The sequence below is a fragment of the Salmo salar genome, chromosome 02 (genome assembly GCF_965601325.2).
Source record: "Salmo salar chromosome 02, fSalSal1, whole genome shotgun sequence".
Taxonomy (NCBI): Eukaryota; Metazoa; Chordata; class Actinopteri; order Salmoniformes; family Salmonidae; genus Salmo; species Salmo salar.
Genome location: NC_138292.1, coordinates 33753483 through 33770488, shown reverse-complemented (window position 1 = coordinate 33770488; position 17006 = coordinate 33753483). Strand labels below are relative to the sequence as shown.

General features: G+C 43.9%; 1 protein-coding gene across 4 annotated transcripts in view; it reads right to left on the bottom strand.

The window, feature by feature from the left end:
- Window positions 1–17006, bottom strand: part of LOC106580371 (rho guanine nucleotide exchange factor 2) — a 56401-nt gene that overhangs the window by 30209 nt on the left and 9186 nt on the right. For 2 of the 4 annotated variants that reach the window (XM_014161356.2, XM_014161366.3), the window contains 4 exons: window positions 15337–15526; window positions 14730–14931; window positions 14028–14067; window positions 13643–13838 (listed from right to left, as the gene is read on the bottom strand). In XM_014161356.2, coding sequence (XP_014016831.2) covers window positions 13643–13838; window positions 14028–14067; window positions 14730–14931; window positions 15337–15526 — 628 coding nt within the window. Of the gene's footprint in view, window positions 1–4208; window positions 4518–13642; window positions 13839–14027; window positions 14068–14318; window positions 14604–14729; window positions 14932–15336; window positions 15527–17006 lie in introns of those variants that run through there. The other 2 variants (XM_045702569.2, XM_014161376.3) reach the window with 2 other exon arrangements.

Genomic DNA, 17006 nt, shown 5'->3' with positions numbered 1-17006 from the left:
CAGCTCTCCATCTCTTTCCTCTCAATGACTTTAACACCACTTCTCACTCTCGCTAGGGAGCAAGGGAACGTGGCCCGAGATGTTCATTTCCCATTTTCTCTTTCATTCTCTTCTCTCTTCCTCTGCCCTTAACCTTCCCTCTCTGTTTAGTCACATGACCGAGCGGTTCAGGCCCATTAACTGGGCACTCCTTATTCCTGGGCCTGCAGACATATGATGCATGACCACTTTATGAGTCTGCACTGAAGAATGGCCTCTCTATGGCACTGTCTGAAACGGAAGCTGATCTAGTACTGGGCCCATATAAAATACCATGAATGGAACCAACAGGTCACCATTTAAACTAAATGAATAACAATTTGGAAGACTACATGCCACTTTGACTAGGTAGAACATCCTTTTTTTAAATATATTTTTGGTTTAAAGAGTACATAATGACAACCGCTCACTTGTTTCCCTACTTGTATTGTTGTCTTTCAGCATGTCACATACAGATGTAGGATCTTCATTTGATCATTCTTCTGTCGCTGACAATTTTCCTGCACAATAGGAAATGCAAAGTTGTAGTGTATTTGAGGTTTAAAAAGGCTTCTAAAGTTAGTGTGTTCTACTTAAAAAATGTCAGACTTGATTTGCTGTAACAATTTGTTTTGCGCCAACCCCCCAAAAAAAAGGTATGGATTGTAATTCAATGGTCTCAGTCTGTCTCCCTTCATTGGGCTGCAGATCTGAAGAAGGAAAGGTTACAGGTCATAAGTCATATTGGCATACCGGGGGGAGTGGAGAGTGGGGGTCAGATTGCAGGTTTCTGAGGTCACATGATCAAAGGCTTCTTTAAGATTAGGGAGTTTATGGCCTTGGGATTACGGACAGAGCGCAGCGTGATAGTCTGACAACTGGAGTGTGTGCGTGCATGCATGCATTTCTGTGTGTGAGAGTGAGTGTAGGTCTTCCAGTTAGACTCCCAGCTATTGTTCCTGGAGGCACCGACCACTGGGGCACATAATGAGAATACAACAGGCTGATCAAACAGACACTCCTCGCCTGTCTCAAACAGATATACGACAACACAAGTGCCCAATGCCCGCCTACCCATTGAGCAACCCACACAAATGAAAACACTCGCCCCCAAAATGTGATTACCAAAAAGGTAATGACTGACTCACGCAGACACTTTCAACCTACACAATTCATAATATTGGTCTTCCAGATAGATTTAAAACTCTGATATACGATTCGGCAATAACAAAGCCCTAAATATATAGAATATATCTCAAGTGTGAAGTGAGTTATTGGCACAGCAATGAGGGAGAGACGGTGTGGGTAAAGTCCACCAGTCAGAGCCATTCCCCAACTGGTACAATGGAGACCCTGTGACAAGTGACAAGAGAGCTTCCTCTCTCTCTCTCTCTCTCTCTCACGCACAATATCTTTCTCTATCGTCCGCTATCCCTTCCCAACCTCTCCGATTCTCCCTCTCATTCAATCTCTTTCACTCAAACCCCCTCTCTCTCATCTTCCCCCAGGGCTGTATATGTCACAATCCCTGCTCTGTCCTGCTCCACATTCTACCCAATGATGTGCAACTTTGCTGGGGTGCATAGGGTCCAATGAACAGCAATGGAACCCCCAAGAGAAAAGAAAGGGTTGGGTTGTGAAAGGCATGAAACATGGGATTTCTGGCTGATCTGAATGTATGCCAATGCCCAATCTCTTTCTCTCACACATACACACAGACCAGAAGTGTGTGCGTGTGTGCGCATTTGTCTGTGTATGTGTAGACATTGAGCCCTGGGGTATTTCATATGTGACTGTCTGGCACTAGGAGTTTGTATTGGCATGTGGCTCCGTGTCACTATGCATGCCAGCCCTCATGCCTTTCCACCAGTCACATCTGCTGGCATGTGTGTGTTTGGGTCTGCTTGTTCTAGTGGGGGTGGGGGTCACGACACTGAGATGCTAAATTAGCTTTGGCCAAAAGGCTGAAATCCCACAGTCAGACGAAGAACTCCCCCCCCCCCCCCCCCCCCCCCCCCCACACACACACACACACGTGTTCACATTCAAACAAATACGTACGCATGCACACACAGAAATCCCACACTCTAACCTCTCTGACTCAGTGGGCATTACCCACCAACATTTCCCCTGAACACAATGACACACACACAATGGAATTGAAGTTAGTAACGTTGCCGTCGGTGAATATGTTTTTCTACATTTGGACTTCTGACTACTTGGCTGGGTCTCACAACAGCTGTACTTTCTCCACTATCCTGCTCTAACAAAACCTTCTCTTGTGGCCTTCTCCATTAAAGGTTAACCAAGCAAAAATCTACACACGACAGAACTACATTGACACTTGTGTTTCCATAGGAACTTCCCTGTAAACATCTGAGCTCTGACTTCAACCACACACAAAGCAGTGAGATAAGGTGTCATAGAATACACACAGACCAACCTCACAGTACACATCACACAGAGATAGTAGCACACATTCGCTGTACACACACACACACACTTTTTACCTTCTGATCAGGAGGCAGTAAGATGATTCATTCAAACTGCTGAAATAATGGTAGGCATAAAGCAAGAGGATCATATTACACCTGTATAACCTGTCACAGACCAGGAACACAAGACAACAGGTTATACACAACCTCAGCTGGGGGGGGGGGGGGGGGGGGGGTAGACAGGAAGGACATGTACTATTGCCATGTTCTAAGACTATAAAATAAATGATACTCGGAGGACTTTGTTAAAGATAAGACCTGGTCCAGACCTGGATCCAATGTGGTGCAGAAGAGAAGGCTGGGTAAGGGAAGTGTACTGATCATGTGGACTGAATGGATGTTAAACTTGTAGAAATGTTTCTGATTTAAACAGGTGTGAAGGGACAGTAAACAGCATGACCACATTTGTTTAGTAGAACTCAGATACACAAGACAAGGAGTGATCTGTAAACACAAACACATTCAACTTTCTGATCTTTTAGCCATACCATACACTCTTAGGGGGAAAAAAAGAGTTCCAAAAGGGTTCTTCGGCTGTCCCCTCTGTGGAAAGGGTTCTACCTGGAACCAAAAATGGTTCTTCAAAGGGTTCTCCTATGGGGACAGTCAAATAACCCTGTTAGGTTCTAGACAGCACCCTTTTAAGAGGTATTTGAGAAACTACTTTTTGACAACAACCATGGTAAAGATTCAAGTTTCAATAAACATACTTGTATTATGGCAATTTGGATATGTGAGTATCTGTGTGTGACCTAGTACTCTGCAGCACATGATGGCAACACACATCCACACCCGCGCTATATTCCACCCTGGTCACTTTCAGAGTGCTTGATACTGCGAAACAGAAACAATGTATTCTTATCATCATGCTGCAGCAACCAAATCACATGGCGAAGACAGACAACGGAGCCCGGGAGACTTTATAACAAATCCAATAATGGTAAGAATAGGCTACAGGCATCTCTTTGACGTTTACCGTTGTAGAGCATTTGCAACGGTATCGCTCAGAAAACGGTTGGACAATATTCATTTTTGAATACGTGTCATGTGTCTAATAGCATAACTGCATCATATTGCAATTACTGTTCGACATATTAATGATCCGTAATATTCCGTATAGTCCACGACTAGACCAATGACACACACACACACACACACTTTCGGTTTTTCCCCCCTCCCCCAAACGATTTCCTCTATCACGGACATGTTCGGGGTCTCACGCTTTGGCTACGGTGCCGCACTATGCGACCCTTTTGCCAAGCGATATGGTTTTCTATGATATGCAACGGGCGGGACAAACATGGACAAAGAAGACAAAATCATTAGCCTTAATAGTAGTCTAAGTCATTATTAAAAAGGTTGTTTCATTACATTGCCAGTTGCCAGCATACAAAGCAGGAGTCCAAGGGAGCCCTCTCGTTTCCCCCACTCATCTTGCTATACCCGGAATCAGTAAATGGGGGATTTCCATGTCATTGCTGTATTTTACTGTAAAGACATCATCATTATCTATTTAAATAATAAACACATGTAGGCTATTATAAATGTTAGAATAACCCATGTTACAGAACTATTGGTATAGGCTACTAGTGGACTACTACATTTGAACAAATTGCTATTGAAACTGTAAATGTATTATCTATGCTATTGAATACTTTATTGAACAGTTATATAGCCATATGCCTATTCACTCACCCGTAAATTGATTTCTTTCATTCTCTCTTGACGCGTTTTTGGCAGCGGTTCAGTGACACGGGACATAACAAGGACGGGATCAACAGAGAATGATCCTCAATTTAAATCAAAGGTGATCTCCTATCCTTCTCTTTCCCTTTATTACAATATTTTCATACACGTTGATAAAATGCCAGTTTGATATTTCCAGTGGAACAGGGGGCGTCAGATAATAGCGCATGGAGGGCGAATCCGTTAACTTTTCTCCATATGTCGGAGTACGCGCCTCGACGAACAACTGATCCGTTTCTCATGCAGGAAACTCAAACTCAGCAATCAGGAGGAGCGAACATTTTTAAGCCGCGCCTCTGAACGCGGAGCTATTTAGAGCAAAACACCCCCTTTCATTCTTTTCACCAACCACAGATGAGTATTGAGTACTTAACCCGCCCACTGGGTAAAGAGACGTAATCAAAAGCCAATAATCAGATTGTGGCAATATATTTTTTAAACCACACCTCTAGAGGTGAAGGTTGCTTAGTGTGTAAACCTAGGCTTCATATTTAGGGGTTCGCTAAATGAGTTGTACCCCTGTACAGTCTATGGTTGCCCCCTATGGTTTACTGTACATTTACAGCACATTTCAGATTGTTTGGAATCTCCATTATTAAGCTGCACTACATGAGCCACATAATGTGAGTTGGCCTGCTGACGTGGCAAACACATTATTGTGAAAACCTCCCATTTGGGCAATGCATGGAAGAGGAACCATCTGTTGGGAGGTGATGCCTTGAAGGCAAAATGTGGACTGGAAAGAGTTGATGTATTTGGGAATATAACAAGGAAAAGAGAAGAATAGTAAAGGAATAGAGGGAATGTTATGATGGAGAGAAGGAAAAGAGGGAGAAGAGCGGGTTAATCAAGGATGCACTTAAGAGTGACCCGGGGCTAAATTTAGAGAGCAACAAGAGAGGAAAACGCCCAACCATGCACCCACAGCCAATGGACCACTGTACAACTCTGTCCTCCAAACTGCAATATCACACCATTCCTTCTCTCTAACAGGACTGTGCCTGTGTGACCTTGCCTCTTCATCCTCCCACTCGTTTCCAGTCTTACTGGACGTTCCCCGTCTCCACCTCTCTGAGCATGCACTATGCATGATCACTCTTTCTCTTTCTTCCTCCTCCTCTCTGGTTCAGTTGAGGGCTATCTGCATCCTTCCTTCTCCACTGTGATCCTCTCCAGCTCCTCCTCCGTCCTCTCAGGTCGTCATCTTCTCTTCATGAGTCCTCATCTGATACCAATTGCCTTCCGACATGGCCCCCCACACACACACACACACACGTGTGCATGCATGCGTGAGTGCGTGCGATGCCTGGCAGAACTTGGGTGGTATGATATGAGATAGCACACAGTACAATACTTCTATTGACCATAGTCACCCAACATCACACACACACACACACACACACACACACACACACACACACACACACACACACACACACACACACACACACACACACACACACACACACACACACAAAGTCACCAAGTGTCACTGTCACACACTAACCCTCTGAAGAGTTATTGTGAGGGAGACAACAACGCTTCACATTACCGAGTGAGTGAGAGAAAGTGTGTGTGTGTGTGTGTGTGTGTGTGTGTGTGTGTGTGTAGGGAATGAGAAAATGTGTAACAGCGTGATAAGAGGGCAACAGTATTCCCTTTCAAAACAGAAAAGAGGATACGCCATTTAGCGAACGAGTCCTCAAAAACAGTTATAAGCATCTATAACATGACATCCCCCTTGGCATAGCTTCCGATATGATGAATGGAAAACAAAGAGAGCGAGGGATAAAGAGAGTGACGATGGGGAATGGACAGAGGAGAGAGACGAAGAGCAGTTAGTAGTGATCATGTTGGTGTGATAGGATATTAGACGATATGTAAAGGACGTGGTGTGATGGGGGACAGCTTTAATCATGAAGGGTATGTTTGCTTGGCTAATACTCTCTGGCCCTCCGCAGGCTTCTTTATGGGTTTCATATCCGCTGTTCTGCCCGTCTCAGTTTGTTTAAACTCCTACTACCTCAGAATGGACATTTGGAATAGGGGAGATAAAAGTGGAAGAGAGAGAGAGAGATGGAAAGAGGGAGGTAGAAGGGGTGGGATAAAGAGCGGTGAAGAGAGAGATAGAGAGATGGAAAGAGGGAGGTAGAAGGGGTGGGATAAAGAGAGGTGAAGAGAGAGATAGAGAGATGGAAAGAGGGAGGTAGAAGGGGTGGGATAAAGAGAGGTGAAGAGAGAGCGAGAGATGGAAAGAGGGAGGTAGAAGGGGTGGGATAAAGAGCGGTGAAGAGAGAGATAGAGAGATGGAAAGAGGGAGGTAGAAGGGGTGGGATAAAGAGAGGTGAAGAGAGAGATAGAGAGATGGAAAGAGGGAGGTAGAAGGGGTGGGATAAAGAGAGGTGAGGAGAGAGATAGAGAGATGGAAAGAGGGAGGTAGAAGGGGTGGGATAAAGAGAGGTGAGGAGAGAGCGAGAGATGGAAAGAGGGAGGTAGAAGGGGTGGGATAAAGAGGTGAAGAGAGAGATAGAGAGATGGAAAGAGGGAGGTAGAAGGGGGGGATAAAGAGAGGTGAAGAGAGGAAGCAGAGAGAAATGATCAGACACTAGATGGGAGGGAGAGGGAGATTAGAAAATGATGGAAAGATGGAGGAAGAAGGGGATATATGAAAGGGTGAGGAGAAAAGCAAAGGGAGAGCGATGGAGAGGGGACTGTAGAAGGGACGGCAGAGAAGAATAGCAGAAAGGGGTGCAAGAGAGAGAGAATATGCAGAGAAGGGGAGGCATTGAGAGCAAGGGAGGAAATGGGGTGGGATTGAGACAAATGAACGGAGGAGTGGGGGTGGAGTGATAGAGGGAGAGAGGGGGCTGGGGAGAGAGGGATAGCGGAGGAGAAAAGCCGGCTTGCTGATGCAATCCTGCCACCCGAAGCAGTAACTGCCCAGCTGGGAAAGAGAGAGAGATTTAGCTAATGGAGAGAGAGAGTGGGGAAAAGAGAGGGGGATTGAGGAATGAAGGGAAAATTGAGGGGTGACTTTGGCCAAGAGCTATTAAATACCTTTTTTTAACGTAAAACTGTTAAGTACATTCACTGTTAAACACATAGACACACAACCAACCCCAATAAATGATGCTGAGCACACACACACTTCCTCTCTCTATGGGACACAGTGGACACAGACCAACAAAACCCAGATACATGTTGTCCAGATGCGTTTGCTCTTAAGCGAGGTATGTGTCTATCTACAGACATAACTTCCTCCTTCCTCCTAACTTCCTCCTACTCAACTACACAAAAATATAAACTATAAAATATAAAACGCAACATGTAAAATGTTGTTCCCATGTTTCATGAGCTGAAATAAAAGATCCCAGAAATGTTCCGTGCGTATTTCTCTCAAATTCTGTGCACAAATTTGTTGACATCCCTGTTAGTGAGCATTTCTCCTTTGCCAAGATGATGCATCCACCTGACAGGTGTGGTATATGAAGAAGCTGATTAAACAGCATGATCATTACACAGGTGCAACTTGTACTGGGGACAATAAAAGGCCACTCTAAAATGTGCTTTTTTGTTACACAAAATGCCACAGATGTCTCAAGTTTTGAGGGAGCGTGCAATTGGCATGCTGACTGCAGGAATGTCCACCAGAGCAGTTGCCAGATAATTGAATGTTCATTTCTCAACCATAAGCCACCTCCAATTTGGCAGTACGTCCAACCGGGCTCACAACCGCAGACCACTTGTAACCACGCCAGCCTAGAAACTCCACATCTGGCTTCTTCACCTGTGGGATCATCTGAGACCAGCCACCCAGACAGCTGTTGAAACTGAGGAGTATTTATTTCTGTAATAAAGCCCTTTTGTGGGGGCCTATGCCCTCCCAGGCCCACCCATGTCATGTGAAATCCATAGATTAGGGCCTAATTAATTGATTTAAATTGACTGATTTCCTTATATGAACTGTAACTCAGTAAAATCTTTGAAATTGTTGCATGTTGCGTTTATATATTTGTTCAGAGTAGTAGAATACATATTTGTACAGGTACACCCTTAGAACCTTTTTTCTATCTAGAACCTGAAAAGATTCTTCGGCTGTCCCCATAGGGGAACCCTTTGTAGAACCCTTTTGGTTCCATGTAGAACCCTTTTGGGTTGCCTCTGCCCATAAAAACAACGTCCTCTCTGGGCAGCTTTAAAAATGAAGTAAAAATATGTTTGATGTCTTCTGTGACCATATGAATAACCCCTATGATGTAACTGCAATGATGAGATAGATGTTCTTCTTCTCTGTTTTTGTTTTATTATTTCACTGCCATACTGTGTTTAACTGTGTTCGATCTTGTCTTGCCATCTTGTCTCAGGAGGACCACAATGGAAATAAGTCCCAGACTTTATTGTGTGTTATCCTCAATGATTTAACAATGGAAATAAGTCCCAGACTTTATTGTGTGTTATCCTCAATGATTTAACAATGGAAATAAGTCCCAGACTTTATTGTGTGTTATCCTCAATGATTTAACAATGGAAATAAGTCCCAGACTTTATTGTGTGTTATCCTCAATGATTTAACAATGCAAATAAGTCCCAGACTTTATTGTGTGTTATCCTCAATGATTTAACAATGGAAATAAGTCCCAGACTTTGTGTGTTATCCTCAATGATTTAACAATGGAAATAAGTCCCAGACTTTATTGTGTGTTATCCTCAATGATTTAACAATGGAAATAAGTCCCAGACTTTATTGTGTGTTATCCTCCATGATTTAACAATGGAAATAAGTCCCAGACTTTATTGTGTGTTATCCTCAATGATTTAACAATGGAAATAAGTCCCAGACTTTATTGTGTGTTATCCTCAATGATTTAACAATGGAAATAAGTCCCAGACTTTATTGTGTGTTATCCTCAATGATTTTATTTATGTGCATGTATGGCTTTTTCAGGTTTTATGTGTGCTGTTGTTTTTAATGGTCGAATTAATAAGCTAAACTAAATGCATGTAGAACCCTTTCCACAGAGGGCTCTACATAGAACCCTGTAGGGTTATACCTGGAACCCAAAAAGGGTTTAACCTGGAACCAAAAAAAGGTTTAACCTTGAACCCAAAAGGGTTATACATGGATCCAAAAAAGGGTTTTACATGGATCCAAAAAAGGGTTTTACATGGATCCAAAAAAGGGTTTTACATGGATCCAAAAAAGGGTTATACATGGATCCAAAAAAGGGTTATACATGGATCCAAAAAAGGGTTTTACATGGATCCAAAAAAGGGTTTTACATGGATCCAAAAAAGGGTTTAACTTTGAACCAAAAAGGGTTCTCATATGTGGACAGCTGAAGAACCCTTTTGGAACCTTTTTTTCTAACAGTGTATGAATAACAGACTTGTGATCTTGTAATGTGTTCTGTTCTCAGCTCCCTCCAGTCTGAAAGACATGACATATTATCATTATGAAAGTACTGGGCTTAATCTAAAGCCACCAGATGTCTCTGTCTAACATATATAGCCAGATCAGCCAGCTCTATATAACACTGAGGTCAGTAGGAATACAGATGTTCCTGTAGACACACAGCAGAAGCACACAGGACTGAATCACATTCCAGAGTATGCTGACTTCTTGAGACGTCACATGTTATAGTGAGACAGACAGAGAGACTGAGGGAGAGAGAGCTCATAACTGCTGTAGAGAGGAAAGTTCTGGAAAAGTGAGCTCAGTCTCTTTCTTTCTGACTACTATTATTTCACTCTTTTGGCTTTTCTCCCTTGTTGTCTTTTCTGTCTGTGTCTGTCCATCTCTGTCTTATGGTCTGGAGTCCAGTAGCCACTAAACATACAGCACCAAGGGTGTGGACAAACCTCACATACCTGGTTTCACCACACACACACACACACACACACACACACACACACACACACACACACACACACACACACACACACACACACACACACACACACACACACACACACACACACACACACACACACACACACACACACACACACACACAGGATGGATGTTGTTACAGACCAGAAATAGCTCCGTCAAACAGGGCCAGTAGCTATCTGTCTCTAACAGGCCGTCGGAGGCGATGATGTCATCGCATAAATGAACTGCTGATCATCAAAATCACAGCCACGCCCCTGTGACATCACTGGGACTTTTTATCAGTTGAGATGGAGGGCACAATCTGGCAACCCCCATGATAAGGACCTCTGAGGAATCTGGCAACCCAGTGGGTCTTAAATCAGGGACTTAGTCTAACTGCAAGAGTGGTCAGAGGGGCTGGCAGGGCTTTTTTGAATTACTTTTTGTTTGTGTCTCCCTTGTTTTTAGTTGTTTTATTATTAAACAATATACAGACAAGAATACATCAACTTGATGTATATGAGGGTGTTACATGTCAAAAGAAAATATACATTTGCCAAAAAGTGTGATGATGCATACTGCTCTTTGGTCCGGCTTATTAGCAGGACAGTAATCTCTGAAACCCAGAATTTAAATCTTGCGTAATTGCATCAGAAGCTTGATACTAGTTATGATACGTCCGTCTGTCGACGAGAGATTAGTAGGACACAAATAAGACGCATACAAGAACACCAGCTGTACCCAAGTTCAGTTGAAGTGTGGAATTCCTAAATCATCAACTTGGCCATACATCCTGCTGAGGGTCACAGTGCTACTTATTCCTCTTCACTTCTCATATCCAACTCACAGAACAGTGTCTCCCCCTGCTGTTTAAAGATGGTGTGTGTCGTTGTAATGACACACACACACACACACACACACACACACACACACACACACACACACACACACACACACACACACAAACACACACACAGCAAACACACACAAACACACAAACACACACACAGCAAACACACACAGCAAACACACACAGCAAACACACACAGCAGCAAACACACACAGCAAACACACACAGCAAACACACACAGCAAACACTGCCAACCCACTAGAACAAACACTTAAAAATATTCTTACAGAAATCAAGAGGTGGGGCGGCAGGTAGCCTAGTGTTTAGAGCGCTGGGCCAGTAACCGAAAAGTTGCTAGATCGAATTCCCGAGCTGACAAGGTAAAAATCTGTCGTTAAACCACTGTTCCTAGGCAGTCATTGTAAATAATAATTTGTTCTTAACTGACTTGCCTAGTTAAATAAATGTTAAATAAAAACATGAGCCTGTTGTAATTCAGCTAGCCAGATATCGTCATCAATATCTAAGCAGCACAAGAGAGAGCGCATCGCCCAACATAATGAATAATACTGTTGTGGTTACTGCTTTGACAACATTGTTGTACATACAGTTGAAGTCGTAAGTTTACATACACCTTAGCCAAATACAATTAACCTCAGTTTTTCACAATTCCTGACATTTAATCCCAGTAAAAATTCCCTGTCTTAGGTCAGTTAGGATCACCACTTTATTTTAAGAATGTCTAATGCCAGAATAATAGTAGAGAGAATGATTAATTTCAGCTTTTATTTCTTTCATCACATTCCCAGTGGGTCAGAAGTTTACATACACTCAATTAGTATTTGGTAGCATTGCCTTTTAAATTGTTTAATAACTTGGGTCAAACGTTTCGGGTAGCCTTCCACAACCTTCCCACAATAAGTTGGGTGCATTTTGGCCCATTCCTCCTGACAGAGCTGGTGTAACTGAGTCAGGTTTGTAGGCCTCCTTGATCGCACACGCTTTTACAGTTCTGCCCACACATTTTCTACAGGTTTGAGGTCAGGGCTTTGTGATGGCCACTCCAATACCTTGACTTTGTTGTCCTTAAGCCATTTTGCCACAACTTTGTAAGTATGCTTGGGGTCATTATCCATTTGGAAGTCCCATTTGCGTCCAAGCTTTAACTTCCTGACTGATGTCTTGAGATGTGGCTTCAATATATCCACATCATTTTCCTTCTCATGATGCCATCTATTTTGTGAAGTGCACCAGTCCCTCCTGCAGCAAAGCACCCCCACAACATGATGCTGCCACCCCTGTGCTTCACGGTTGGGATGATGTTCTTTGGCTTGCAAGCCTCCCCCTTTTTCCTCCAAACATAATGATGGTCATTATGACCAAACTGTTCTATTTTTGTTTCATCAGACCAGAGGATATTTCTCCAGAAAATACGATCTTTGTCCCCATGTGCAGTTGCAAACCGTAGTCTGGCTTTTTTATGGCGGTTTTGGAGCAGTGGCTTCTTCCTTGCTGAGCGGCCTTTCAGGTTATGTCGATATAGGACTCGTTTTACTGTGAATATAGATACTTTTGTACCCGTTTCCTCCAGCATCTTCACAAGGTCCTTTGCTGTTATTCTGGGATTGATTTGCACTTTTCGCACCAAAGTACATTCATCTCTAGGAGACAGAACGCGTCTCCTTCCTGAACGGTATGACGGCTGCATGGTCCCATGATGTTTATACTTGCATACTATTGTTTGTACAGATGAACGTGGTACCTTCAGGCATTTAGAAATTGCTCCCAAGGATGAACCAGACTTGTGGAGCTCTACACATTTTTTTTTGAGGTCTTGGCTGATTTCTTTTGATTTTCCCATGATGTCAAGCAAAGAGGCACTGAGTTTGAAGGTAGGCCTTGAAATACATCCACAGGTACACCTCCAATTGACTCAAATGATGTCAATTAGCCTATCAGAAACTTCTAAAGCCATGACATCATTTTCTGGAATTTTCCAAGCTGTTTAAAGGCACAGTCAACTTAGTGTATGTAAACTTCTGACCCACTGGAATTGTGATACAGTGAATTATAAGTGAAATAATCTGTCTGTAAACAATTGCTAGAAAAATTACTTGTGTCATGCACAAAGTAGATGTCCTAACCGACTTGCCAAAACTATAGTTTGTTAACAAGAAATTTGTGGAGTGATTGAAAAACGAGTTTTAATGACTCCAACCTAAGTGTAAGTAAACTTCCGACTTCAACTGTGTCTCTTAATCCAGCTTTACATTCAGGGTGCTCTAATGCACTCCAATGTATGTAAACTTCCGACTTCAACTGTATATCATTGCTGTAACATTGTGTTAGTCTTGGCAAACAGCATATGTTTGCCAAAACTGATACCGGCGGTGGTACACAGGTGAATCTAAATAAAGCAGATACTGTCACTTCCTCTCTGGGGTTCACTGCTGGGACTCTACCCTGCAGGGGAAGCTAGCCTACTACCAAACTCCAACTCTCTGTCCTCAGAGATGGTCCTGCGCTCTACTCAAGTACTCTACTGCACAGTGACAGCTGTGACAGGGTCACATCCACATGCACCCACAACCACAGAGAGACACAGACACTCTGAAACACACACCCACACTCTCCTTCTCTCTCTCTTTCTCACTCTCTCACCTTGCGCTGGCCGGCCATCTTGCGCAGGAAGCTGAAGGTGCGTCCCAGAGGGCTTCCCGTCTTCTCCCCCCTCTCCTCCCCGGGGGGAGCACCCCTCAGTCCCTCCGTCCTTCTCTCCTCCCTCCGCCTCTCTCTCTCTTCGTCCAGCCGCTGCCTCTCTTCTTGCCCCCACAGCTCACCAAGCTCCGCATCCACACTGAAAAAGAGGTGACGAGAAACATCCTTCCATAAGACGGGACGAGTTTGCGTTCAGCCTAGCTCAGAGGAAAAGTTGTGTTACTATGGGGATGTGAGTCAAAAAGCAGTCAGTCACAGATGAGATCATGTGCTCTATAGCGTTGTTAGTGAACAACGGTCATCAGGAAGAGAGAGAGAGTCAACTCACCTAGGTGTGGAACCCCCAAATACAGAGCCCAGGGAAGACTCTGTGAGAGAGAGAGAGAGAGAGAGAGAGAGAGAGAGAGAGAGAGAGAGAGACAGAGACAGAGATAAACAGAGAGAGCGAAAGTGAAAGACAGATAGATACAGAGAGGAAGAGAGAGGCATAAAGCAGAAACAGAGGAAACAAACTTAGTCATCCCATTACCTCAAAACCATCCATCCATCCATCCATCCATCCATCCATAGACCTAAGATCCCAGATAGATTGAAGTGCATCGCCTGATAAGTAACAAACCTCTCTCTGCTCTGCAGGTTCTTGGCAAACACAGCTAATCCAAACGATGGCTGAGACTAAGAGTTAACAAACGCATGAAGACAAGGATGAAACAACACGAGACAGTTGATTAAAGACCATCAAGGAGTGATTAAAACGATCTCTGCTGATGCCGTGGAATGAAAGGATGAATAGTGAACATGCAAAAGGTGAAATGGAGAGAGCGAGAAAGGAGATCCTGAGAACACAGCGCTTTCTGTTCCGTGGCTAACGACGGCAGCAGCAGCCCCCAGTGAGAACAAACACAGGAAGAAGACTTCCGCATAGCTGCACACAGCTAGGAACACACAGACACACACACACTAATATCTGCCCTTCAAACAGTCAGGAGAGTCCCCACACACTCACAAATGAAGAGTCCTACTGTCCTACCTTGGTAGTGGCGTTGGGAGATGGAATTGGAGTTTGAGTAGGAGCGATGGCAAGGCTGATGATGATGCTGGTGGTTTTGTGAGTGTGTGTAGGGGTGTGTGTGAGGTGTCGGAGGGTGGAGGTTGGGTAGCTGGCGCAGACTGGGACTGGCACACAGGGAGGGAGCAGAGGCACTGAAGCCCTGCAGCTGAGACGACTGCTCCTAAACACACCACAGACAAGAGACAAGGGCCACAGTGTGTCAGAGGGATAGAGAGAGATAGAGAGGAAGAGATAGAGGGGAGAGAGCAAGAGAGAGAGGAGGGAGAGAGAGAGAGAGTGTATGACTTGAGTGTATGAAAGGCTCTTTCCATAATAAACAAAGACAAGAGCATCAGTGAGTGGCCATGTGTATTTGCAACAAAATAACCGAAGACGTGCTGCCACTGCTTGCACGATCCGTGTGTGCATGTGACTGTGTGTGTGTGTGTTACTGTCTGTGCTCTAAATAAGGTTACTTTATCTCAAGTCTTCCATCATGTTAGCAAATTATATTTATCACACACTCAAACGCGAGCGCACACACACATGCGATGCTTCAATCCCAGCAGTCTGGACTTAGCCTCACCTCCAATGGGGAGAAGACCTGGGTCTGGTAGCCCGCCTCCTCCTCCGTGAGTGACAGCAGGGAGCCCAGCTCCTGGCCAAAGGAGGTGATGGGGGCTCGGCGAGGGTCCCGCCCCCCTCTGCTGGACCCCTCCAGGGCTCCAAGGAGCACCCGCTCCATCTCTTCTGGGTCAAAACCCTCCAGACTCACACTGGGGGAGAGAGGGAGAGAGGGGGGAGAGAGGGTAGTGTCACAGTAGAGTAGTTGAGTAGAGAGTGGAGGAGTAGAGGTCTAGCAGAGAAAGCAGCAGTCAGTCATCCTGCTTGTGAATGTGTGTGAGGCTGTAGCTTAGTGATTTCACTCTCTTCTTGTTTTTGAGAGTACGTTGTGTTGATGAACTGACTTTATTTGCTGGCGGCTGCACTTATACTTCTGCTTTGTCTCCGTCCCCTCTCTCCCTCCCCCTCTTCTGCTTTCTCTCCAAAAGATTGTAAAAACCCATTTGCATGTCAGATGTCAGGAAAAAGACCATGGAAACCAAATTGTATGTAGCCTGTGTCCGTAAAATGTACACTACCGTTCAAATGTTTGGGGTCACTTCGAAATGTCCTTGTTTTTGAAAGAAAAGCACATTTTTTGTCCATTAAAATAACATCAAATTGATCAGAAATACAGTGTAGACATTGTTAATGTTGTAAGTGACTATTGTAGCTGGAAACGGCAGATTTTTTTATGGAATATCTACATAGGCGTCCAGAGGCCCATCATCAGCAACCATCACTCCTGTGTTCCTGTCACGACTTCCGCCGAAGTCGGTCCCTCTCCTTGTCCGGGCGACGTTCAGCGATCGACGTCACCGGCCTTCTAGCCATCGCCGATCCACTTTTCATTTTCCATTTGTTTTGTCTTTGTTTTACACACCTGGTTTCAATTCCCCAATTACATGTTCATTATTTAACCCTCTGTTTTCCCCATGGTTTTTGTGAGTGATTGTTTTATTGTAAGTTCAGTCCGATGTTTGTGGAAATATTTGGACATTTTAAGTAAAGTTCATTGTGTTACTCATCTCTGCTGTCCTGCGCCTGACACCTCTGCACCAGCTACACCCAGAAACTTACAGTTCCAATGGCACGTTGTGTTAGCTAATCCAAGTTGATCATTTTAAAAGGCTAATTGATCATTACAAAACCCTTTTGCAATTAAGAAGCAATACAACTGGCAGAAGGACAGGAGTAAAAACAATCAAAAATCAAGGACATTTCTAAGTGACCTCAAACTTTTGAATGGTAGTGTGTATGTAGGTTCAGAACTTTTGTGAAACAACACAGTTGCAAATAGAATTCAAACTGGATGGTGTTCAGATATAGATGGGAGGGGTTGAGGGTAGCGGAAGGACAGGAGTAAAAACAATCAAAAGATAACCATTGTAAAATAGATTGTGTCCGTAACATGTATATAGTATGTGGAAGCTGGAAGTAGAAGCCTAAGTGTTGTTCTTCATTCGTTTACTCCAATCAGGAGGGGTGGAAGGGTTAGTGAATGTATTTATTTTCAAATGAAAAAAATTGTAGCCAACTTGGATAATTGGGTGGAAAAAAAGAACGATAGATAAAGGATAGATAAAGACAGACAGAGAGAGAGAGAGAGGGACAAGCTACAGGAAAAGAGAAAGAACATGCTCAGTGAATTAA